The following is a 23,505-nucleotide window of genomic DNA, read 5'->3' as shown; positions in this document are numbered from 1 at the left end:
AAGATGAACAATTTTTTTGACGCAGGATTCGTAGACTGCCCGAAAGATGGGAGAAAGTGGTGGCCAGCAATGGAAAATACTTTGAATGATACATGTAAAACCAATTTGTTTCATTAAAGGATCAAATGTTGGGGGGAAAACAGTGGAACCAAAGCTGCACTCCTTGTATATGGAGTAATGTTCAATATTGCCTTTGCTTTGTTCTTGGAATTTCGAATTTTTGTTCATAGTGGATGTGGGTTTTGTTCATTTTATGACACAGAAGAATTTTTGTAATATTGGTGGTAGTGTGACATTAAATTTTGAGTAGAGCTACTAGTCCTCTACATTAAATCAGGCTCTATTCTCTAGTCATGAAATATTCTGACCCTTCCTAAAACAAAGTTTTCTGGTCTTTCCAAACCACCACAGCCTACTCTGCAATTGGTGTTGAATATTGTAACATGTTCTATAATTTAATAATCTAGATTCAAGGGCTCAAGATTCTGTTTAACTGCATGACAAGCAGCAATGCTATATTATTACAGATGTAGATAACATCTGTTCTATGATAAATAGGAATGAGATCATGTAGACTTTAAGCTAGCATTACAATGTAAACATAGCTACTTCATTTAACTGAGTGGGACAGACATTTTTTATACAAAGTATCACAATTCCTCCTAATGCTAGAGTGTTAAATTTAAAATGAGTTAGCACAAACAGTTTAAAGCTGATTAATAATAACCAATTTTTATTGCTGTTCCTAATGCCTGCTTCTCTTTCTTAAATTATAATTTGACTCATTTCACATTGCTGAAGATTCTGTTTCATAACAAAATTTATGCCACATGATAAATGAAAAAATTAATATTTTAAAATTATGGTACAGAATTACTGATGAGTTCTTACCTTCAGGAAAAATGTCAGTACTGCTGGGAGACACAAATAAAAGTACATATGCTATCCTAGGTTTCAGAATTAATAGTGCCTTTCTTGGGGAGGGCAGAAGGATAAAAATGGTTAAAATGAAGGGCATCTCTCAGACACCTGTTGTGAGGATGTGAAAACAACTATTTTCCCTCTGAGTTTCTGCTGGATGAGAGAGAATGTTGTCCAATAATAAAAGAAATTATCTTGGCAACTCCTTAGACATGAGATATTTTTAAACTTATCCAAGAAAGGAGGTGAACTGTAGTTACCACAGTGAAGGTGAGAGTGATGAGGACTGGCCTCATGTTGCCCTATATCTCACTCAATGTTGAGGCTCTGTCCAGGACATGTAGCTTTTCAGAGATTGTAGCAGTGGCATCACAAGGGCAGTGAAATAATCATCAATGCCTGTGATGAAACTTCCTGGCAGATGAAAACTGTGTGCCAGAATAAGATTTGAACTCATGGGCCACTGCTTTATCAGTAGACTACTTGCCTGTGAAAGGCAAAGGCCCTGAGTTCGAGTCTCAGTTTGGCACACAGTTTCAACCAGCCAGGGTGTTTCATCATAGGCATTGATAATTCTCTCACTGCCCTCACGATGTTACCACTACACCCACTGAAAAGTTACATGTCCTGAGCAGGGTCTCAAACATTGAGCAAGATATAAGGCAACACGAGGACACTTTCCATCACTCTCATCTTCACTGTGCTGGTTACAGTTCATCTCCTTCCTTGGATGCTAATCCAACTTGAACAGACTTGGATTCTGCACTCTCTGGGATACAACAGATTTGGCATTACTTGCAGACTCTGTTGGGATCTTTCTTTGGATTATGGTTCACAGTGCTACAAGTAATCACACTGACTATGGATATGTACTGCAACTGTGCTTGTACCGTGTGTTCAATCTGTTAATATATTTAATTGTGACATCTCCTAATAATTTTTTCTCATCACCAACATTCTAAGCAGTACCTTGGCATAAGCCACAATTATGCAAACTGAAAAGCATTTATGTCTACTATGCTTCTGTTCAAACCAGCAACAAATGACTTCATCTGTTCTTGAGACTGATGGAATCTTCAAACTTTATTTTTTCATCTAGACTGGATGTAGATTATTCTAGATATTTATTCTGTTTTTTTTTAATTCCCTTTTTTTTCTTTTCCACCAACCACCATTATTTTGAGCAGAAACACAATACTTGATAGCAAATGAATACAGTTTCTCATCATTGTCAGTGCATTTTGTTGCCTTTACTTTCTTCTGAAGCAAAATCACAATGCATTTGCAGTTTAACTTTGTGGTTTTCTTGGACTTAATGTCAGGCAGGGCACTGTTTGATGTTGGTGTTTTGTAGATACATACATCAACAATCACCATTGTGAAAAGACAGCAACTAGTAGCACTGTTAAGGCAGCACAAGAGGTTATTTTTTAAACCAGTTGTCATTAAGGGCTTCCTTGTACAACTGAACTCGAATGACAATTACACTGAATCCTTTAATGTCAAATAACTGCCAAACGAACTCTTAAAATGTTTAATAGTAGGTTGAACTGATAATTTTCTGTAAGCTTCAGAGAAATCGGTAGCCAAATCCACCCATAAAAACCTAACACTATGAACTCATATAGTTGATTTTCTATAGTATTTATATGTTCTTCTCATTATAGTCTTCAGTCCAAAGGCATCTCTTGTTCCAGAAATACCCCAGGTGGGAACTACATTAGTTTGTGAATTATTTGTACAAGCTTCAAAGAGAAATTAATTCTTTTCATTCATTTCAGTGTTTAGTAGTTTAATTCATAAATTCCTTGTATATTTGTGTGCTAACCACGCACAATATAGTGTTTTAATTCTTGCGAGTGTACAGTTCCACCATCTTTAATATGACTGCTGTGTTGGCACTGTGATCACAGTGTTTTTATGCAGGCTGAGTTGGTGACTCTTCATTCACAGCTCCAGGACTGCTGGTTTTTGGCACACAATTTGAGGCTGTTTCCATTAGTCATCACTGTGGGGGGAACTGGATGTAGGGATCTAAGGGATGTCCAGCATGTCCCGTGTCTCCCCCAATCAGTCCACTACTGTGGCCATCCATGTTACTGCCCACACTGAGTTTACCCCTCACCTGTGGTAAAATGGCAGGTCATCCCAAGGTGTGGTGGGGAGCAAAAGACTTTCCAGAGAGTCAATCAAAAGGCCTCTCCACTTCATCTGACAAACAGGTTCCACACAATATCTGTGGCTGATATGGATCCTGAGCCACATGAAGTTGCTTGTCCTGTTTCTGTTTCAGAGGAAGTTTCTTCACCTGCAAGATTTGGGCATTCACAGAGGTTGGAATTACTAGTAGTTTTGAACTCCAATGTTAGGTGCATAATGGGGCTATCTGCTTGCCTGATGTAAGCAGAACTCACCATCTGTAACATCATTGACAGGACCAATTGCAGACCTTTGGTACAGAGCTAAGTGAAGGGTCTGAATCAGAGGCTCAGACTGTTTTGTTATGTGTAGACTGCAGATCCTTCACTTGTGGCATAAGGTGGTGGGGTATCAAGTTCTGTTTAATAGGTCTGCATTCCATTATACAGAGGAGGTTGCTACATGGATAGCAAGTGCTGTGTGGAGTGGACTAGGTGGTTTTTTTAGGATAGCATATGTACTCTTGCAAGAGAAGAAAAAGGTCTTCAGTCTCAAAGCGTGCAAGGCAAACACATGACGAGGATAGACCTATGAAGTACACTCCTGGAAATTGAAATAAGAACACCGTGAATTCATTGTCCCAGGAAGGGGAAACTTTATTGACACATTCCTGGGGTCAGATACATCACATGATCACACTGACAGAACCACAGGCACATAGACACAGGCAACAGAGCATGCACAATGTCGGCACTAGTACAGCGTATATCCACCTTTCGCAGCAATGCAGGCTGCTATTCTCCCATGGAGACGATCGTAGAGATGCTGGATGTAGTCCTGTGGAACGGCTTGCCATGCCATTTTCACCTGGCTCCTCAGTTGGACCAGCGTTCGTGCTGGACGTGCAGACCGCGTGAGACGACACTTCATCCAGTCCCAAACATGCTCAATGGGGGACAGATCCGGAGATCTTGCTGGCCAGGGTAGTTGACTTACACCTTCTAGAGCACGTTGGGTGGCACGGGATACATGCGGACGTGCATTGTCCTGTTGGAACAGCAAGTTCCCTTGCCGGTCTAGGAATGGTAGAACGATGGGTTCGATGACGGTTTGGATGTACCGTGCACTATTCAGTGTCCCCTCGATGATCACCAGTGGTGTACGGCCAGTGTAGGAGATCGCTCCCCACACCATGATGCCGGGTGTTGGCCCTGTGTGCCTCGGTCGTATGCAGTCCTGATTGTGGCGCTCACCTGCACGGCGCCAAACACGCATACGACCATCATTGGCACCAAGGCAGAAGCGACTCTCATCGCTGAAGATGACACGTCTCCATTCGTCCCTCCATTCACGCCTGTCGCGACACCACTGGAGGCGGGCTGCACGATGTTGGGGCGTGAGCGGAAAACGGCCTAATGGTGTGCGGGACCGTAGCCCAGCTTCATGGAGACGGTTGCGAATGGTCCTCGCCGATACCCCAGGAGCAACAGTGTCCCTAATTTGCTGGGAAGTGGCGGTGCGGTCCCCTACGGCACTGCGTAGGATCCTACGGTCTTGGCGTGCATCCGTGCGTCGCTGCGGTCCGGTCCCAGGTCGACGGGCACGTGCACCTTCCGCTGACCACTGGCGACAACATCGATGTACTGTGGAGACCTCACGCCCCACGTGTTGAGCAATTCGGCGGTACGTCCACCCGGCCTCCCGCATGCCCACTATACGCCCTCGCTCAAAGTCCATCAACTGCACATACGATTCACGTCCACGCTGTCGCGGCATGCTACCAGTGTTAAAGACTGCGATGGAGCTCCGTATGCCACGGCAAACTGGCTGACACTGACGGCGGCGGTGCACAAATGCTGCGCAGCTAGCGCCATTCGACGGCCAACACCGTGGTTCCTGGTGTGTCCGCTGTGCCGTGCGTGTGATCATTGCTTGTACAGCCCTCTCGCAGTGTCCGGAGCAAGTATGGTGGGTCTGACACACCGGTGTCAATGTGTTATTTTCTCCATTTCCAGGAGTGTATTACTGTCGTAAACTGTCGTAGCTATGTCTGGAGAGTACCAGACCTCCAATAACCAATTAAAAGCACTGAAGCTCGAATCATTATAGATACTGAAAGCCGGTTAATACCCAAAATTTATACAAACAACATAATATTGTTCAGAAAGGATAGATTAAATACAATTGGTGGTTGGGCATTTGTTGCTGCTAGAAATAGTTTATTTTGTAGCAAAATTGAAGTACTTAGTCTTTGTGAGTTAGTATGGGTAGAGGTTATACTTGATAACCAGAAGAAATTAATAATTAGTTCCTTTTACTTATCTTCTGACTCAGAAGTTACAGTTGCTGAAAGATTCACAGAAAATGTGACTATCATTTCAGACAGGCACTCCACTTATTTGGATATAGTTGGTACTTACTGCACTCTGCCCTTGATATATTGACAAATATACATGTTCATAGCCAATGGTGGGTATAAAACATCATCAGAAATTGTACCAAATGCTTTCTCCAAAAATTATTTTGAGCTATTAGCTCAGGAGCCCATTCGAAATGTAAATGGTTATGGAAGTGTACTTGATCTCTTAGCAACAAATAATTCTGAGCAAACAGAAAGCATCATCACTGATACAGGAATTAGTTATCACAAGGCTGTTGTAATGAGACTAAATACTATAAATCCAAAATCTACAAAAAATAATTGCAAAATATCTCTATTTAAAAAGGGCAGATAAAAATTTGCTTGACAGCTTCCCAAGAGACAGTTTCCATTCCTTTCAAATTAACTATGTAAGTGTAGACCAAATGCATTTTGAATTCAAAGAAATAGTATCAACAGCAACTAAGAGATTTATAGCAAATAATTTAATAACAGATGGAACAGATACCCTATTGTTAAAAAAAAAAAATAGCAATGCATATTCCCCAAGATTGGCAAAGTTTAATAGATCAGAATTTAGCACTATCTTCAGTGTAAGATGCTTTTAATAGTTTCCACAATGAAACTCTGTCTTGAGATTTGACAGAAAATACAAATAGATCCTGGTCATATGTAAAGTACACCAGAGGCAAGACACAATCAATACCTTTACTGCGTGATACTGCAGGCAATGTTACCAACAACAGTGCTATTAAAGTGGAGGAACTAAATATGATTTTCAGAAATTCCTTCACCAAAGAAGGTGAAGTTAATATTCCACAATTTGAATTAAGAACTGCAGCAAACATGAGTGACCTAAAAGTACATATTCTTGGTGTAGTGAATCAACTCACTTAATAAATGCAAGTCTTCCAGTCCAGACAGCATACCAATTAGGTCCCTTTCAGAGTATGATGATATAATAGTTTCATATTTAGCAGTCATATACAACTGCTCGCTTGAGAAAGGAGCTGCACCTAAATACTGGGAAGTAGCACAGTTCACACCAATACTCAAAAAAGGAATCACAGAAACACTTCCCTGACGTAGATTTGCAGTAGGATTTTGAAACATGTATTGTTTTCAAACATTATGAATTACATTGAAGAAAACGATCTATTAGTGCATAATAAGTACAGATTCAGAAAATATTGTTCTTGAATGACATAACTAGCTCTATACTCTCATGAAGTAATGAGTGGTATCCTCAGGTCAAACTGAATGTGTACTTCTAGATTTCCAGAAATCTCTTGATCCCATTACTCGCAAGCAATTTCTAATCATACTGTGTGCCTATGGAGTAGTTCTATCTCAGCTGTGCAAATGGCTTCAAGGTTATCCATCAGAAGATCACAGTTCATAGAAATCCATGGAGAGTCACTGGGGGGGGAGGGGGGGGGGGGGAGAGATGTGATATTTACCATTCCCTAAGGAAGTGTTATAGGTCCTCTGCTCTTCCTGATATACTTAAATGAATTAAGAGACAATCTGAGTAGCCCTCTTAGGTTGTTCATATATGATGCTGTCATTTACTGTCTAATAAAGATATCAGAAGATCAAAACCAATTGCAAAATGATTTAGGCAAATTATATGCATGGTGTGAAAATCGATCCTAAATAATTAAAAGTATGAGGTCACCCACATGAGGACTAACAGGAATCCATTAAATTTTGGTTAAACGATAAATCACAAAAATATAAAGTCTGCCAATTCATTGTAATATCTGGGGATAACAATAGCGACAAGCCATACTGCAATGATTATATAGATAATTTGGGAAAGGTGAACCAAAGACTGTGTTTTATTGGCAGAACACTTAGAAAATGCAACAAATCCACTAAAGAGACTGCCAAAACTATGAATGTTCATCCTCTGATAGAGTACTGCTGTGCAGATTGGGAGCCTTACCAGTCAGAATTGACGGAGCGCACCAAAAAAGTTCAAAGAAGGGCAGCTCATTCTGTATTATTGCAAAATAGTGGGGGAGAGTGTTACAGACATGATATATGAATTGGGATGGCGATCATTAAACGAAAGGAATTCTTCACAGCAGCAAGATATTTTTATGAAATTTCAATCTCCAACTTTCTCCCCAAAATACAAAAACATTTTATTGATGCCCACCTACATAGGAGAAATGATCATTCTAATGAAATAAGATACATCAGAGCTTGTAGAAATACGATGGTGGTTTCAAAAGTTCTCAGAATCACCACGAGAGGTCTGTGCTAGCACAACGAGTTGTTCATGTGATATCCATAGGACTGTTGCTTGTAAACTTGCGCCACATCAGAGCACTTGGAAGAGAGCTGTGGTGCAAAAGTGGCTCTGTTGTTGTTCCTACATAGTGATTTACGAAGACAGAAAAAAACAAGATTCAAGCAGTGATTAAGTACTTCATAAAGAAAGGTATGAAAGCAAAAGACATTCATGCTGATTTCCAGAATACACTGGGGGACTCTACTCCTTCATATGCAAATGTTGTCAAGTGTACAAATTAATTTAAATTTGGTCAGGAGAGCTTAGATAATGATCTGCGCAGTGGTCGACCAAGGTGTATCACTACTCCAGAAATCATGACAGAAATGCAAAAAATGGTCATGGAGGATCGCTGATTGAAAGTGCTTGAAATTGCTCACGCTTGCCAGATGTCATTTGAAAGTGTATATCACATTTTATCTGAATAATTATAAATGAAAAAATTATCTGCAAGATGGGTGCCACAACTCTTGATGCTGGATCAAAAACGTGTGACAATGGAACAATGTTTGGCCAGTTTTAGGAGAAATGAACAAGATTTTTTGCGCCGGTTTGTGACCACAGATGAAACTTGGGTGCACTACTATACCCCAGAGACAAAACAACAGTCAGAGCAGTGGAAACATGCTGATCCTCTGCCACCAAAGAAAGCAAAGACAATTCCTTCGGCAGAGGTCATGGCATCAGTGTTCTGGGATGTGAAAGGGATTCTCTTCGTAGATTATCTCCCCACTGGCAAAAAATTACTGGAGAATACTATGCTAACCTTCTGAACAAATTGCCACACAAGATGTGCAAAAAAAGGCCAGGTTTAGCAAGGAAGAAAGTCATCTTCCATCTAGAAAATGTGCACACGCACACATGTGCCATCGCCGTGGCAGAATAATGAGTTATCTTCATATTACTCTCAGTTGCTAATAAATAGGAATGTTGTACAAATATTCCTCTTGATAATTTATAAATGATCAGGGCACTGTGATCAGTAAAGCATAAGACATGTAGTAGTTTATTTCTTAATAATTATGATTTACTTCAGCAATGACAGTATGCGTAGCAGATTAAATGATACCTCATCTTTGGCTTGGCCCCTTACAAACTGACACCATAGTCTGTGTTTCCCAGACTCAGAAACTGTATGTTTCTTGGACTTGATATACAGGCTGCTTTCAGATGACGAAGATTCAGCTGATGTTTCTGACAGACATGAGAAATCTTCACTGGGGGACAAAAACCTCACTTTCTCACACCATAGATTCCAGAACATCTACATGTAAAATTAAAAAGAAGAAGACAGTGTCACTCTGTATAAATACTTATTCATTAAAGTACTATATGACAATTATAAGCGATCAGGCAGAATGATTAAAAAAGAAAGGACTTGTTTTTTCAAAAGAAGTATGCTACTTGACATATGAAAGTGAAAGTTTCATTAACATATGAATATATTATATTCTAACTATGTATTATTCATTAATTTTTGATAACAAACCATACATGCATGAAATGTCTGCCAATATATATGTATTAGTTTTAGAACTGAAAACTCATGAAATAGTCAAAACTGAAAATAAATAACATAAAAATGCAAAGTAATGCAACAATGCCATACTTTAGACCGAAAAAAAAAAAAATGAAAACAGCAACACCATGTGTTGTGACTTGCCAATCATTCAGAGCGCCGCCACGCAATTACGCGCGTCCTCTATGTGTGGCGCTGTCTGCCAGCCATGCAGCAGCTGCGCCACCTAAGCGGCCAGCCGAGCAGCGGCTGCTTGACTGGGACTCAGTGCTTATTCGAATGCCAACATATACACATGTCTTGCTTGTCAACTTACTCTGTGACTTATATGTGTTGTGTCGTTCTGAAATATATGTGTTAAACTTGATGTTATAACAATTGGCGACGAGGTAGTGGATTTTTCCTTTTCACCGTTGACCCACAAGGTTCCATGGCTACTGTCGAGCAACTATTGCAAAATCTCCTTGAACAGCAAACGCTTCTGACAGCGGTGATTCGCGATTTCATCACGGCATCAAATGCGGGGCATTTCTCGTCGTTGGCTATACTTCCTTTTCCTCCTTACGGCGAGACGGCGGAAGACTGGCCTAATTATGAAAAATGTCTTCGACAGCACTTCTTGGCATTTCATGTCACGGACGAACAACCATGTAAGTCTCTGTTCCTTTCCTGGATTTCAGCTCAAATGTATCGCTTGTTGTCGCAATTGGCTCCTTTGAAGGATCCAGCGTCTTTGTCCTTTGCTCAAATGTGCTCACTTCTGTCTGTCTATTTTCAAAAGCAAACACATGTGGTAGCTTCTCGCGTTGCCTTTTATCGTTGTCAAAAACAGCCACATCAATCCTATCGCACTTGGGCTGCTGAACTTCACAGCCTCAGTCGAAAGTGCCAATTTGTTACTGACGTTCACAAAGAATCCTATGCCGATTCCATGGTACGGGATGCTATTATCCGGTCGGCGCCCGACAAAGAAGTTCAGCAACGTGCCCTTCAGTTGGCAAATCTGACTCTAGATGAAGTTCTCTCCATTGCGCAGTCTTTTGAAATTTCTCGCGCAGCTGGGGCGCAAATAGAGGCGTGGAGTGATGTCGGGGAAATACAACCTCTGTGCGCTGTTGACGATGCGTGCAGCGCGTCCCCGCCGGCCGACGTGGCCACAGTGCGCTCCAACGTGCAGCCTCAGCCTAGTCGCAAACAACCCACTAAGAAACTGCAGCAAAACCCCCGGCAACTTCCTTTATGTCCGCGGTGTTTTACGAAACATTCACACAAGGATTGTTCCCAACGTTGGACTGTGTGTCACACTTGCAAAAAGAAAGGTCATGTGTCTTCCGTTTGCAAATCCGACCGCATACATGATGTTCATGAACATGACGCTGATTCTGATTCTGTGTTGTCTGTCAATTGTACTTCTTCCCTTTCAGGGAAGTTATTCCTCACTGTCCAAATACTTGGTCGAGATGTTCGCATGCAAGTGGATACCGGTTCTGCTGACACTATAATTAATTCTCAGACGTATCTTCAGTTGGGTTCTCCACTCCTGTCACCTGTCACTCGGCAATTACGGACGTACAATAAACAGAAGATTTCTCTCTTGGGACAGTTTAATGCTGAGGTATCTTACAAATCCGTCATTCGCACTGTTCCCATATTTGTGGTCGACCAGAGCAACGCAGAAAATCTTTTTGGTTTCGATGCCTTTCGCGTTTTTGGGTTCTCCATAGATGATTCTGTCAATATCGTCTCTGATGCTATTCCTTATGCTCAACTGGATTCCTTGTCGACGACATTTTCGTCCCTTTTTTCTCCTGGGTTATGCTGTGCAAACGACTTTGAAGCTCATATCACGCTCAAACCCACTGCTCAGCCTAAGTTTTTTCAGGCTCGGCCCATTCCTGTGGCCCTTCGGGATCGGGTAAAATGGGAGTTGGATCGTCTCACTACTTCAGGGGTCTTGCTTCCTGTCACTTCCAGTGAGTGGGCCTCTCCTGTCGTTGTCGTTGCTAAGCCAAATGGTGATATTCATCTCTGTGGCGATTTCAAAGCCACTGTAAATGCTCAATGCCTCATCGACACTTACCTTATGCCCCGTCCTGAAGAACTGTTCACTAAACTTGCTGGAGGCCAGTACTTTTCTAAAATTGACCTGTCAGAAGCTTATCATCAACTTCCTCTTGACGCTGCTTCCCGGCAGTTTCTGGTCCTTAACACGCCTTTCGGCCTCTATCAATACCAATGCTTGCCATTCCGGGTTGCTAGCGCCCCTGCTCTCTTTCAGCGATTCTTGGAACAATTACTGCTCCCTGTCCCTGGGTGTATCAATTACATGGGCGACATTGTTGTCACTGCCTCCACCACTGAAGAACATTTTCAAAATCTCCGCACACTTTTTCATGTCTTACGGACTGGCAGTCTTAAGTGTAATCTTCAGATATCACAATTTTTTCAGGCATCTTTCACGTACTTGGGGTTTCAACTCTCTCGGGATGGTATTTGTCCGCTTCAGCAAACTGTCCCTGCGATCAATGCCCTTCCTCGCCCTACATCTGTTAAGGAACTGTAGGCCTTCTTGGGGAAAATAGCATACTATCACAAGATTTTACCGTCTGCAGCTTCGGTGGCTCAGCCGTTGCATCGCCTGTTGCATAAAAACGTGCCTTTTCACTGGTCCGCGTCATGCGAAGCGGCTTTCCAGAAATTGAAGACTATGCTGAAACAGGCCCCGTGCCTGGCTACTTATCGACCTGGCCAACATCTTGTTCTTGCCACGGACGCCTCTCAATACGGGGTCGGTGCAGTCCTTGCGCACTGTTTTTCTGACGGTTCGGAACAACCCATTGCTTATGCCTCAAAAACACTCACGGATGCCCAACAAAAGTATTCTCAAATTGAGAAAGAAGTTTTGGCCATTATTTATGCTCTTCATAAGTTTGGTGTTTTTCTCTATGGCTCAAAATTTCATCTTGTTACGTATCACAAACCACTTGTTTCCTTGTTTCATCCATCAACGTCACTTCCCGACAAGGCTGCACACCACCTCCAGTGATGGGCTCTTTACTTGTCTCGTTTCAATTATGAGATTCATTTCCGGCCAACGGCTCAACATGCAAATTCTGATGCTCTGTCTTGCCTTTCCATGGGTCCTGATCAGGCATTCGATAGGGATGAACTTTTGTGTTTCCACCTGGATGTTGCCGAGCAGCGGATTGTGGACGGGTGCCCCATCACTGGGGACAGGCTGGCGGCTGCTACGGGTTCTGACCCTACCCTCTCCCAGGTTTTACGCTGTATTCAGAAGGGTTGACCAGATTGCCCGTCCGCTAAGACTTCTGATCTGTTGCGGAACTACTACGCTTTGCGCTACCGCCTCACGGCTAGGGATGATGTTATCCTCCTCTCCACTGACAATGCTTTGCCATGTGTTGTGGTACCTGCGTCTTTGTGTGCTTTGGTCTTGCGCCTCCTTGACCAAGGGCACTGGGGTGTGTCTCGCACAAAATCTCTGGCACGCCGTCATGTGTACTGGCCTGGTATCGAATCTGAAATAGCACACATGGTCGCTGCCTGCGGCCCTTGTGCGTCACAGGCCGCAGCCCCAAAGTCATCTTTGTCACTGTGGCCTTCGCCTGAGAAGCCCTGGGAGCGCATTCATGCTGACTTTGCGGGACCCTTTTTAGGTACTTATTGGCTCCTCATAATTGACGCCTACTCTAACTTTCCTTTCATTGTCCGTTGCACGTCGCCTACCACCGTGGCAACCACAACTGCTCTCGCCCGCATTTTTTCTTTGGAAGGCCTCCCCTCTACTCTTGTTACTGATAATGGTCCACAATTTGCCTCTTCCGAATTTGTGGATTTTTGTGCTCGTCACGGCGTTATGCATGTCACGGCCCTGCCGTTCCATCCATAATCCAACGGTGAGGCTGAACAACTGGTCCGCACATTTAAGGCTCAGATGCGGAAACTTCTGACTTCTTCTGCTGCTGAAGATGCGCTTCTCCAGTTTCTGGCATCTTACTGTTTCACCCCCATGGGCGACCACTGCCCGGCTGAGCTATTACATGGCCGACAGCCCCGCACGCTACTTCATCTTTTGCGGCCTTCCACCTTACGGCCGCGGGTGCCTTCACTTGGCCGGTTCACTGCCGACGATCTCGTCTGGGTACAGGGATATGGCAGGTGGCCAAAATGGAGCCCGGACCGCATCTTAAGACACCATGGCAGATGCCTGTGTGAAATCCAGACGGACACGGGTGTTGCAGTGCGTCATTTGGACCAGCTTCAGCCTCGTGTGCCAGCAACACCTGTTCCGAATGCCGCTACACCACCTTTAGCTCTACCTGACGCTTGGGATCTTAGCATCTCTCAATACTCACAATGCAGCCCTCTCACCGTCATCGTGATGCCAGCACAAGAATGGACGCCACCAGGAGACGTGCCCATGCAGGAACCGGATGACCATCCTCTGTCAGAGCCAATCTACTCGCCTCCTCCTCCAATGGACGCCGACACATCGGCAATGTCTCCTGTCATATCAACTGGACTTGCCACAATGGGCAGATTGGTGCATGGGGCCCCAGCAGATTCGACCCCTACGTCTCCTGTCATCTCGACCCGTTATCCTCGGGGACACTTCCGTCCGTACGGGAAGCCTCCTCCTCAAGACTTTACGGCAAGTCAAACAACGCCTATGGACGTTAGCCACCTCCAGGACACCTCCATCAAGACCAGTGCAACAATTTCAAAGGGGGGAAAAGTGTTGTGACTCGCCGATCATTCAAAGCGCCGCCGCGCAATTACGCGCGTCCTCTACGTGCAGCGCTGTCTGCCAGCCATGCAGCAGCTGTGCCACCTAAGCGGCCAGCCGAGCAGCGGCCGCTAGACTGGGACTCAGTGCTTATTCAAATGCTTTCGTGTACACATGTCCTGCTTGTCAACTTACTCTGTGACTTATATGTGTTGTGTCGTTCTGAAATATATGTGTTAAACTTGACGTTATAACACCATGATTACAATTCACATCATTTAACAACATGTTATGTTGTTCCTACTATCACATCATCATTCAATGAACAGATGCTGGACAAAGTGAACAACATCTATTAATACTTTGGAGACTGACTATGCAGAAGAATATCAGGTCTACGAATTTGGCCATTTATGCCATTATTTAAAACATTACTGGCACAGATGTAATGAATGATCTTCAAGAGTGAAATATACTAAAAAAGGACCAAGCCCCAAGATTCATTTTTCAAATTTACTTTCATTCTTTGAATGATTGCAAATTTTAAAATAATGATGACAGAAAGTATAATTATCCTCCCAAGAAAAAAGTGTGAGGTGAGCTATTGAGCAATTTCTTCTTCTTGAGCTTCCAAAATTTCTTGTTCATGCAACAAACATGACATATCTACAGCAGAATTACAGCAAACTACAAAATCTAACAAGAACACACAAATGAAAATAGTCAGTCTGATCATATTGGTTCAGTCATTCACAATAGCAGCTCTTACATTTGCTGTGTATCTTTCAAAATAATTCCAAACACTGAAAAGAGAAAGCAGCACCAGTCAAGGGACAATAGCAAGATATCTGTACATTGTTGTCAAATAAAATGAATGGGGATTTCAAGATATAGCTTGCTTGCACATTGAGAAAATCATGCCTTGACCTATACTCGGATGTGGCCTTTTTAACAGAAACCTGAGGCCTGAGCTATGCTTGGGCTTGGTCTCCACAGTGTTAACAAATCGTGTAAAATTTGTCCTGTGTGTTTTTAACTGTTTGAATGTTGGGGGTTACTATGGTCATGTTTGTCATACATTCCTAATATCACACTGTTCTACTTATACAACTGTCATGAATCACTAAATGTATTACAGTTCCAGTATATTTTGTTGGTGTCATCATTTAGGTGCAACATTACAATGAGTAAGCACTTTCAGATATATCAGTAATATTTCTCATTAGTGGTCAGGATTCTACCATCTCAGAAGCTGTGTATTCTTTATTAGCATTAACTTGACAATGGGCACACTCTTTGACATTACTGGCAACAAAGAGTTCAACTGCACTGTTTCATAGGAACAAATGGAGTGGGAACAAGAAGAAAGAAAATTAACATACATAGTGTGTTCTATCTTAGAAACCACAGGGCACATATCCTTATGAACTAAAAATGGTGACATAAACTGTATATTTCTGTTTCTATAAAATAACAAAGAGGGAGACTGGCTTACCAAATATTGACCAGCTATTCTGCCTTTTGCTAATTTTACAGTGTTCTCAACAGAATTTTACTTTGGGTACAGTATTTCTGTTTTTACTCATAACATTGGAGCTTTACCCCAGGACTACCATGCTACATTACTGGGCTCCCTATGATGCTGCAATTGTAGCACACCAACAATATTTGGTTAGAAATACACATAGTAGGAAGTAGATTGCAGCAGCACTAGCCACAGGCAAGTGTGGATGTATGCTATTGCAACATTGCGAGGCAAACAGCCCTGATGAGGTGTGCAAACAGTTGACACGGCAATACCTAGGCAGAAGAAGGCAGAAACCTTTCCACACTAGCAGCCACAAAAGTGTTTAGCATACTTGCTGCAAGGCACAGCAGAGCCCAAGCCAGTGCAGCCCAAAGGTGTATAAATAACTAGTCATTATGTACTCCAGTCACTTGTGTTTAGTATCACAGCTCTATTTCCATGGGGCTGTGGTACTTTCAGGCATCATCCAGAATGCCATTTGTGGACCGTACTTCGACTCTGTGACAAGGCAGCCTACCATGAAACCATGGGGACTGGAGCCACTGACACACTGGACCAGCACCAGTCCTGGGAAGCACTTAGCCAGTCATCAATACAGGTCTGTTATGTCACCTGTCTGCTGCTACTGGACAGCACTGGGGCACAAGCAGCACCAAGCACTAATGGCTGTAGCTAGCCGTGTTTCTCATGGTCATCCTGCAAAGTGCTGAAGGGTGGAGTCATCACTGACAGAGCCAGCTGTGGCATGTGCCTCCACTCAGATGAGACTGTACTCTGTCAACATTGCTGGAATAATACACTGTAAGTCACTGTATGTTTCAGCCACCCTGCTACTGCTTGTATGGAAGCATGGCTGAGAGTGGTGATAAAGACATTTGGGAAATTTCTGGCTGTATGACTGGCACTGCATGGCAACCCCTTGCATGTTCACCCCTCTTCACATCACTGGTGTTAAGGTACTGATGTCACCTTTCCAGTGCAACATGTGAACCTATTGCCTACAGTATGGTGAGTCAAGAAATTTAATTGCTGTTGTTAAATTGTCTTACCCACAGAGGAAAGCTTGACTGCCATGCTCTTTGTTAAGGTGACTTTTATTAAAAATAAGGAGCTATGGAATTCGGAGGTCACTTTAGAGGTAATGGAGGTCATGACTGTCTAGTACCTGTCAGATTTACGCACTGTAACTTGGAAAGTCATTGAGCACCATGTACAGAATCAGTACCAGAAGTGAGTTTGAAGTGTAATCATTACAGGCACATGGCTAGATAGCTAATGATTAAACATAATACTTTATATTGTGTATCTTGTAATTCTTGGTTTTCTAAATGAGTGCTAAGAAGGGCAAGGAGTACAAGGTGTATCAGAATCAGTGGCAGCTTGTATATTATTGGAAAAAGTAGCACAACACAGAGTTACCTAATCTGGTAGAAGTGCTGCCACCAAAGCAAAATATAGATTTGGCAGCTGCAAGTTTAGCTGCTCTTTTCTCTGATAAATAAATTGAGGATGTGCAAGCATTTGTGGAGGATCTTAAGAATTTGGCAAAAATGGAAGGTTGGTCTGATGCAGAATTTCAAAGTAGCAAAATTAAGAATAACTGAGAAGCAAAAGCTTATACAGTTTATATGAAGGCTCTCAAGGGAGTGGGAACATTTGAGGAATTTAGAAAGAGATTGGTTCAAAAGTATACAAACCAAAACAGTGTTACACATTTTGGGAACTGTTGGGCATGGTGACAGAGACACACAGGATCAGTAGAGAATTTGTGGATAGAATAAGTAAGGTCAATCTTTGTATGTATGAGTTGGGGCAGAACACTGTAGTGAATGAAGTTATTTTACAGGAGGCTAAGCAGAGGGTGCCTGACACATTTTTAAGATGGTTGCTATCAGAAATAGCAACGAGAGTATGGATAGTGGTTCTTACTGATTTGCACACAACTGTTAAACTGACAGCAGAATGCAAGGAAATTGATATATCAACCAGATTGAAAAAACCAGAGGGACAGTGTTTTCAGCTGACATAAGCTGTTGTAGATGTTGACAGATGGAGCATGTGCTATGGCAATGTTGCCACCCACAGGACAGCGAAAGGAGAAGCAGAGCAGCACAATGGTAATGATAGTTTCAGAGATAGGGGATCAGGAAAGAAACAGACGTTAAATGCCAACAGGAACCCTAGGTCCACTTGGGGGCTCTCCCGGTAAAGTTAGATACTACAAAGTCATATGCAGAGATGGATTGTTTTGTCAGGAGAATAATAAGGAAGACAAATTGCAGGATGTTGTTGGATATATGCTTCAGTTGCCAGTGACTGTCTGCTGGAATGTAAGGAATGGAACCCATCATGGTATAGATTGTGTGAAGTGGGTAAGAGAGTTGTTACACCATTGGGATCAGTGAGCACAGATTTTTGCTTGCATACAGTTCAGTTCAAACAACATGTAGAGATTGTGCTGCAATGAGTGAGGGCTATGATATGATTCTGGGTTTGGATTCATTGCACCTGCCTTGTGCCAAAATCAGTCTTTGGCAACACATGATAGAGCTCAATGGAGAAAGGTTTTAGTTGGGTGAGCCCAGTGGCAGTGTTGCAATGTTGTGACGTGAGTCTATCGAGTATGACAAACCATTTGAACTGTGAACAACCACACTGAGACTTGATTCACATGACTGCATACCGAAAGGTACTGGGAAATTGCTTTGGGTTAATGTTAAGTCTAGCTTACCATTAGGGATGATGAATGTGGTGGAACTGAAGAAAGTAAATGAAGTGTTGGGTCAGGTGGTTTGCTCAGTGAAGTGTTGTATGTGCACAAGAGGTAAATGGTGAAAAACTGGTATCTGTGTTTATGCATAGTTTCAGTGCCAAGGACTTAAGGTTAGCAAAGGGGATGTTGATCACTAACATGGATATTCTGGAGGAGCAAGAGTGGAATACAAGGATTGTTGGCCACAGACAACTGAAAAACACCACTGAAACTGCATTACAAGGGACACTGAAGCACATAAAGGAAAGAGATAAGGAATGAATGGAAGAGTAACTGTTGCCAAGGTTTTATTTTTCCAAAAAGAGCCGTTGTCAGCAATGCATATTATGCAGAACCTAATAATAACAGGAAATGAATCACCTGTGTCTACAAACCATACAAAGTTCTGATTTACTTCAAAGGAGTTCATCGATCAGCAGCTGAAGAATGGGATTGATGAGGAAAGTAATACCCACAAACAGCCGGGATTGTCATTGCGGCTGAGTAATTAAAAGGTGGCTCATGGAAACATAGCTTTTGTTGCAATTACTAACACCTGAATGCCAAAACTATAATGGATGCCCCCTTGATGCCTACCCCGTGCTGAACATTAAGGAAACCAGAGACTATTTAGTCCAGTGCAAACATTTTTTGACAACAGACTTGAGGAGTAACTACCATCAAATAGAAATCACTCTGGAGTACCAACAAAAACCAGCATTTTCTCCATCACAGGAGCATTATCAATTTAGGAGGATGCCTTTTGGATTGAAGAAAACCCCTGCGACATTTCAGAGGTTGTTGGATGGAGGTCTCAGAGAACTGAAACCACGTCAGTGCATGGTGTATCTGGATGATATAATTGTCTTTGTGAGTGACACAGAGCAGCACATACAGTGCCTAAGGGATGTATTCCTGAGACTGAGAGCCACGAAATTAATGTTGAGTAGAATTTTGCGTTGGAAGAGTTGGCATACCATGGTTACATAATTAGTAGGTATGGTGTTAGGACAGACTCGAGGTTAGTTAAAGGCATATGCGAATTTTCTGTACCTGAATCAGTGAATGAAATGCAATCATTTCTTGGCATCACAAATTATTATAAGAGATTTGTAAAAGGATTTTTGGATGTTGCCACGTAATTATTAAATAAGTGTCCAAAATTTGTTTGATCAGAGGATTATCAATGCGCTTTTCAGAAACTAAAAGAAGCTTTGATATCGAGTCTGGTCTTGGTATTTACAAATTTGAATAAGGAATTCATTCTGTCTTGTTATGTGTCCAACCATACATTTGGTTGTGTGTTGTATCAAGAAATAGTTTCCAGTGGCCTTTGGGTCAAGGAAAAGGAACAGCCTTCTTTAGCAAAAGAGAAACACACAACATCCATACACACAAGCAAGCACATCTCATGCACACATGACCGCCAACTCCAACATCTTTGGCCAGAATGCAACTATCACATGAGATGCAAGCAGCAATCTGGAGGGAGTGGGGGATGGGAAGGGGAAGAGATAATAGTGTACATGCAGGGAGAGAGACGAACACTTTCTGGTGGAGTCTGCAGGTACTAGAATGCCAAGACGTCCAGTGTCAGGAGGTTGTAGGGCAGAGGAGGGTGTGGGAAAAAAGGGAGTGAGGAAGAAGAGGAGCAGGGAAGGTTGGGAAGGTGCATTGGCAGAGGGAGTGTGGAACAAGAATGGAGAGGAGATGATAGGACAGAGAGGGTAGAAACTGTTTGGTGGAGGGTGTAGGAACAGTAGTACCCGAGGTACTACCCTCCCCTCCTAAAGTGGTGTTTCATCACCCACCCAACCTCCACAATGTCCTAGTCTATCCCTACACCATTTCCAATCCAAACCCCTTCCACAAGGATCATATCCCTGTAGAAGACCCAGGCGCAACACCAGGATGAATGTCCTCAACCTATGGTGACACACTGTCACTACACCCTCCACCCAACAATTTCCACCCCCTCTGTCCTATCATCTCCTACCCATTCTCCACCCTCTTTGTTTGCCATCCTATTTCAACACATCTATCCATCTTTCCCCCTCCTCTCTTCTCACTCCTTTTTTTCCCATCTCCCTACCCCACAACCTCCTGACACTGCACCTCTTGGCATTCTAGTCCATGCACACTCTGTCATGCAGCGTTCATCTCTCTCCCCACCCATGCACTACTATCCCTTCCCCTCCCCCACACCCTCGAGATTGCTGCTTGCAGCCCACATGATAGTTGCATTCCAACCAAATATATCAGAGCTATCAGTCATGTGTGCATGAGATATGTTTGCTTGTGGATACGAATGGCGTGTGCTTCTCTTTTGCTAAAGAAGGCTGTGGCCAAAAGCTTTATATAAGTGTCTTTTAAAAGGGCCTGTCTGCAACTTAATGTGTCTTCTTTACAATAAGTAGCAATCTACCTTTTCCTAAATTGTTAATTTTAGAGTTATTGAACTGAATCTACTGAAATCATTTCTTATAATTTAGCTTAAAATATTTGCAGTTTTGAAGGCTCTCTCTCATTTTATATATACATTAGCTGAAAAATGACAGTGCGTTTCTGTAATCTTTTGGCCTGAGTTTGCAGTGATGTCCCACTTCAGCTTAGGTTTTACTGCAATTAACACCGAACTTGTTGCATGAGTTCTATGATTTGATGAAAAAAAAATATATATATATATATATATATATATATATATATATATATATATATATACAGACACACACACACACACACACACAAACAAACACACAAAATTCTAGCTTTCGCAACCAACGGTTGCCTCGTCAGGAAAGAGGGAAGGAGAGGGAAAGACGAAAGGATTTGGGTTTTAAGGGAGAGGGTAAGGAGTCATTCCAATCCTGGGAGCGGAAAGACTTACCTTAGGGGGAAAAAAGGACAGGTATACACTCACACACACACACATATCCATCCGCATGTACACAGACACAAGCAGACATTTGTAAAGACAAAGAGTTTGGGCAGAGATGTCAGTCAGGGCGGAAGTACAGAGGCAAAGATGATGTTGAAAGACAGGTGAGGTATGAGCGGCGGCAAATTGAAGTACTTCTGCCCCGACTGACATCTCTGCCCAAACTCTTTGCCTTTACAAATGTCTGCTTGTGTCTGTGTACATGCGGATGGATATGTGTGTGTGTGTGCGAGTGTATACCTGTCCTTTTTTCCCCCTAAGGTAAGTCTTTCCACTCCCGGGATTGGAATGACTCCTTACCCTCTCCCTTATAACCCAAATCCTTTTGTCTTTCCCTCTCCTTCCCTCTTTCCTGACAAGGCAACCGTTGGTTGCGAAAGCTAGAATTTTGTGTATTTGTTTGTGTGTCATATATATACACTCCTGGAAATTGAAATAAGAACACCTTGAATTCATTGTCCCAGGAAGGGGTCAGATACATCACATGATCACACTGACAGAACCACAGGCACATAGACACAGGCAACAGAGCATGCACAATGTCGGCACTAGTACAGTGTATATCCACCTTTCGCAGCAATGCAGGCTGCTATTCTCCCATGGAGACGATCGTAGAGATGCTGGATGTAGTCTTGTGGAACGGCTTGCCATGCCATTTCCACCTGGCGCCTCAGTTGGACCAGCGTTCGTGCTGGACGTGCAGACCGCGTGAGACGACACTTCATCCAGTCCCAAACATGCTCAATGGGGGACAGATCCGGAGATCTTGCTGGCCAGGGTAGTTGACTTACACCTTCTAGAGCACGTTGGGTGGCACGGGATACATGCGGACGTGCATTGTCCTGTCGGAACAGCAAGTTCCCTTGCCGGTCTAGGAATGGTAGAACGATGGGTTCGATGACGGTTTGGATGTACCGTGCACTATTCAGTGTCCCCTCGACGATCACCAGTGGTGTACGGCCAGTGTAGGAGATCGCTCCCCACACCATGATGCCGGGTGTTGGCCCTGTGTGCCTCGGTCGTATGCAGTCCTGATTGTGGCGCTCACCTGCACGGCGCCAAACACGCATACGACCATCATAGGCACCAAGGCAGAAGCGACTCTCATCGCTGAAGATGACACGTCTCCATTCGTCCCTCCATTCACGCCTGTCGCGACACCACTGGAGGCGGGCTGCACGATGTTGGGGCGTGAGCGGAAGATGGCCTAACGGTGTGCGGGACCGTAGCCCAGCTTCATGGAGACAGTTGCGAATGGTCCTCGCCGATACCCCAGGAGCAACAGTGTCCCTAATTTGCTGGGAAGTGGCGGTGCGGTCCCCTACGGCACTGCGTAGGATCCTACGGTCTTGGCGTGCATCCGTGCGTCGCTGCGGTCCGGTCCCAGGTCGACGGGCACGTGCACCTTCCGCCGACCACTGGCGACAACATCGATGTACTGTGGAGACCTCACGCCCCACGTGTTGAGCAATTCGGCGGTACGTCCACCCGGCCTCCCGCATGCCCACTATACGCCCTCGCTCAAAGTCCGTCAACTGCACATACGGTTCACGTCCACGCTGTCGCGGCATGCTACCAGTGTTAAAGACTGCGATGGAGCTCCGTATGCCATGGCAAACTGGCTGACACTGACGGCGGCGGTGCACAAATGCTGCGCAGCTAGCGCCATTCAACGGCCAACACCGCGGTTCCTGGTGTGTCCGCTGTGCCGTGCGTGTGATCATTGCTTGTACAGCCCTCTCGCAGTGTCAGGAGTAAGTATGGTGGGTCTAACACACCGGTGTCAATGTGTTCTTTTTTCCATTTCCAGGAGTGTATATGAATATAATAGAGGGAAACATTCCACGTGGAAAAAATATATCTAAAATTAAAGATGATGAGACTTACCAAACAAAAGCGCTGGCAGGTCGATAGACACACAAACAAACACAAACATACACACAAAATTCAAGCTTTCCCAACAAACGGTTGCTTCGTCAGGAAAGAGGGAAGGAGAGGGAAAGACGAAAGGATGTGGGTTTTAAGGGAGAGGGTAAGGAGTCATTCCAATCCCGGGAGCGGAAAGACTTACCTTGGGGGGAAAAAAGGACAGGTATACACTCGCACACACACATATATCCATCCGCATATACACAGACACAAGCAGACATTAAAATGACTGCAGTACTTACTGCAACCTACATCCATCTGAATCTGCTTAGTGTATTCATCTCTTGGTTTCCCTCTATGATTTTTACCCTCCATGCTGCCCTCCAATGCTAAATTTGTGATCCCTTGATGCC

At 43.5% G+C, this 23,505-nt stretch overlaps 1 protein-coding gene across 1 annotated transcript in view; it reads right to left on the bottom strand.

The window, feature by feature from the left end:
• Positions 1 to 23,505, bottom strand: part of LOC126176513 (uncharacterized) — a 274,041-nt gene that overhangs the window by 210,151 nt on the left and 40,385 nt on the right. The window contains exon 3 of the mRNA XM_049923670.1: positions 8,809 to 9,003. Coding sequence (XP_049779627.1) covers positions 8,809 to 9,003 — 195 coding nt within the window. The remainder of the gene's footprint in view (positions 1 to 8,808; positions 9,004 to 23,505) is intronic.

The sequence above is a fragment of the Schistocerca cancellata genome, chromosome 3, assembly GCF_023864275.1.
Source record: "Schistocerca cancellata isolate TAMUIC-IGC-003103 chromosome 3, iqSchCanc2.1, whole genome shotgun sequence".
Classification (NCBI taxonomy): Eukaryota; Metazoa; Arthropoda; class Insecta; order Orthoptera; family Acrididae; genus Schistocerca; species Schistocerca cancellata.
This window is presented reverse-complemented; position numbering and strand designations above follow the sequence as displayed.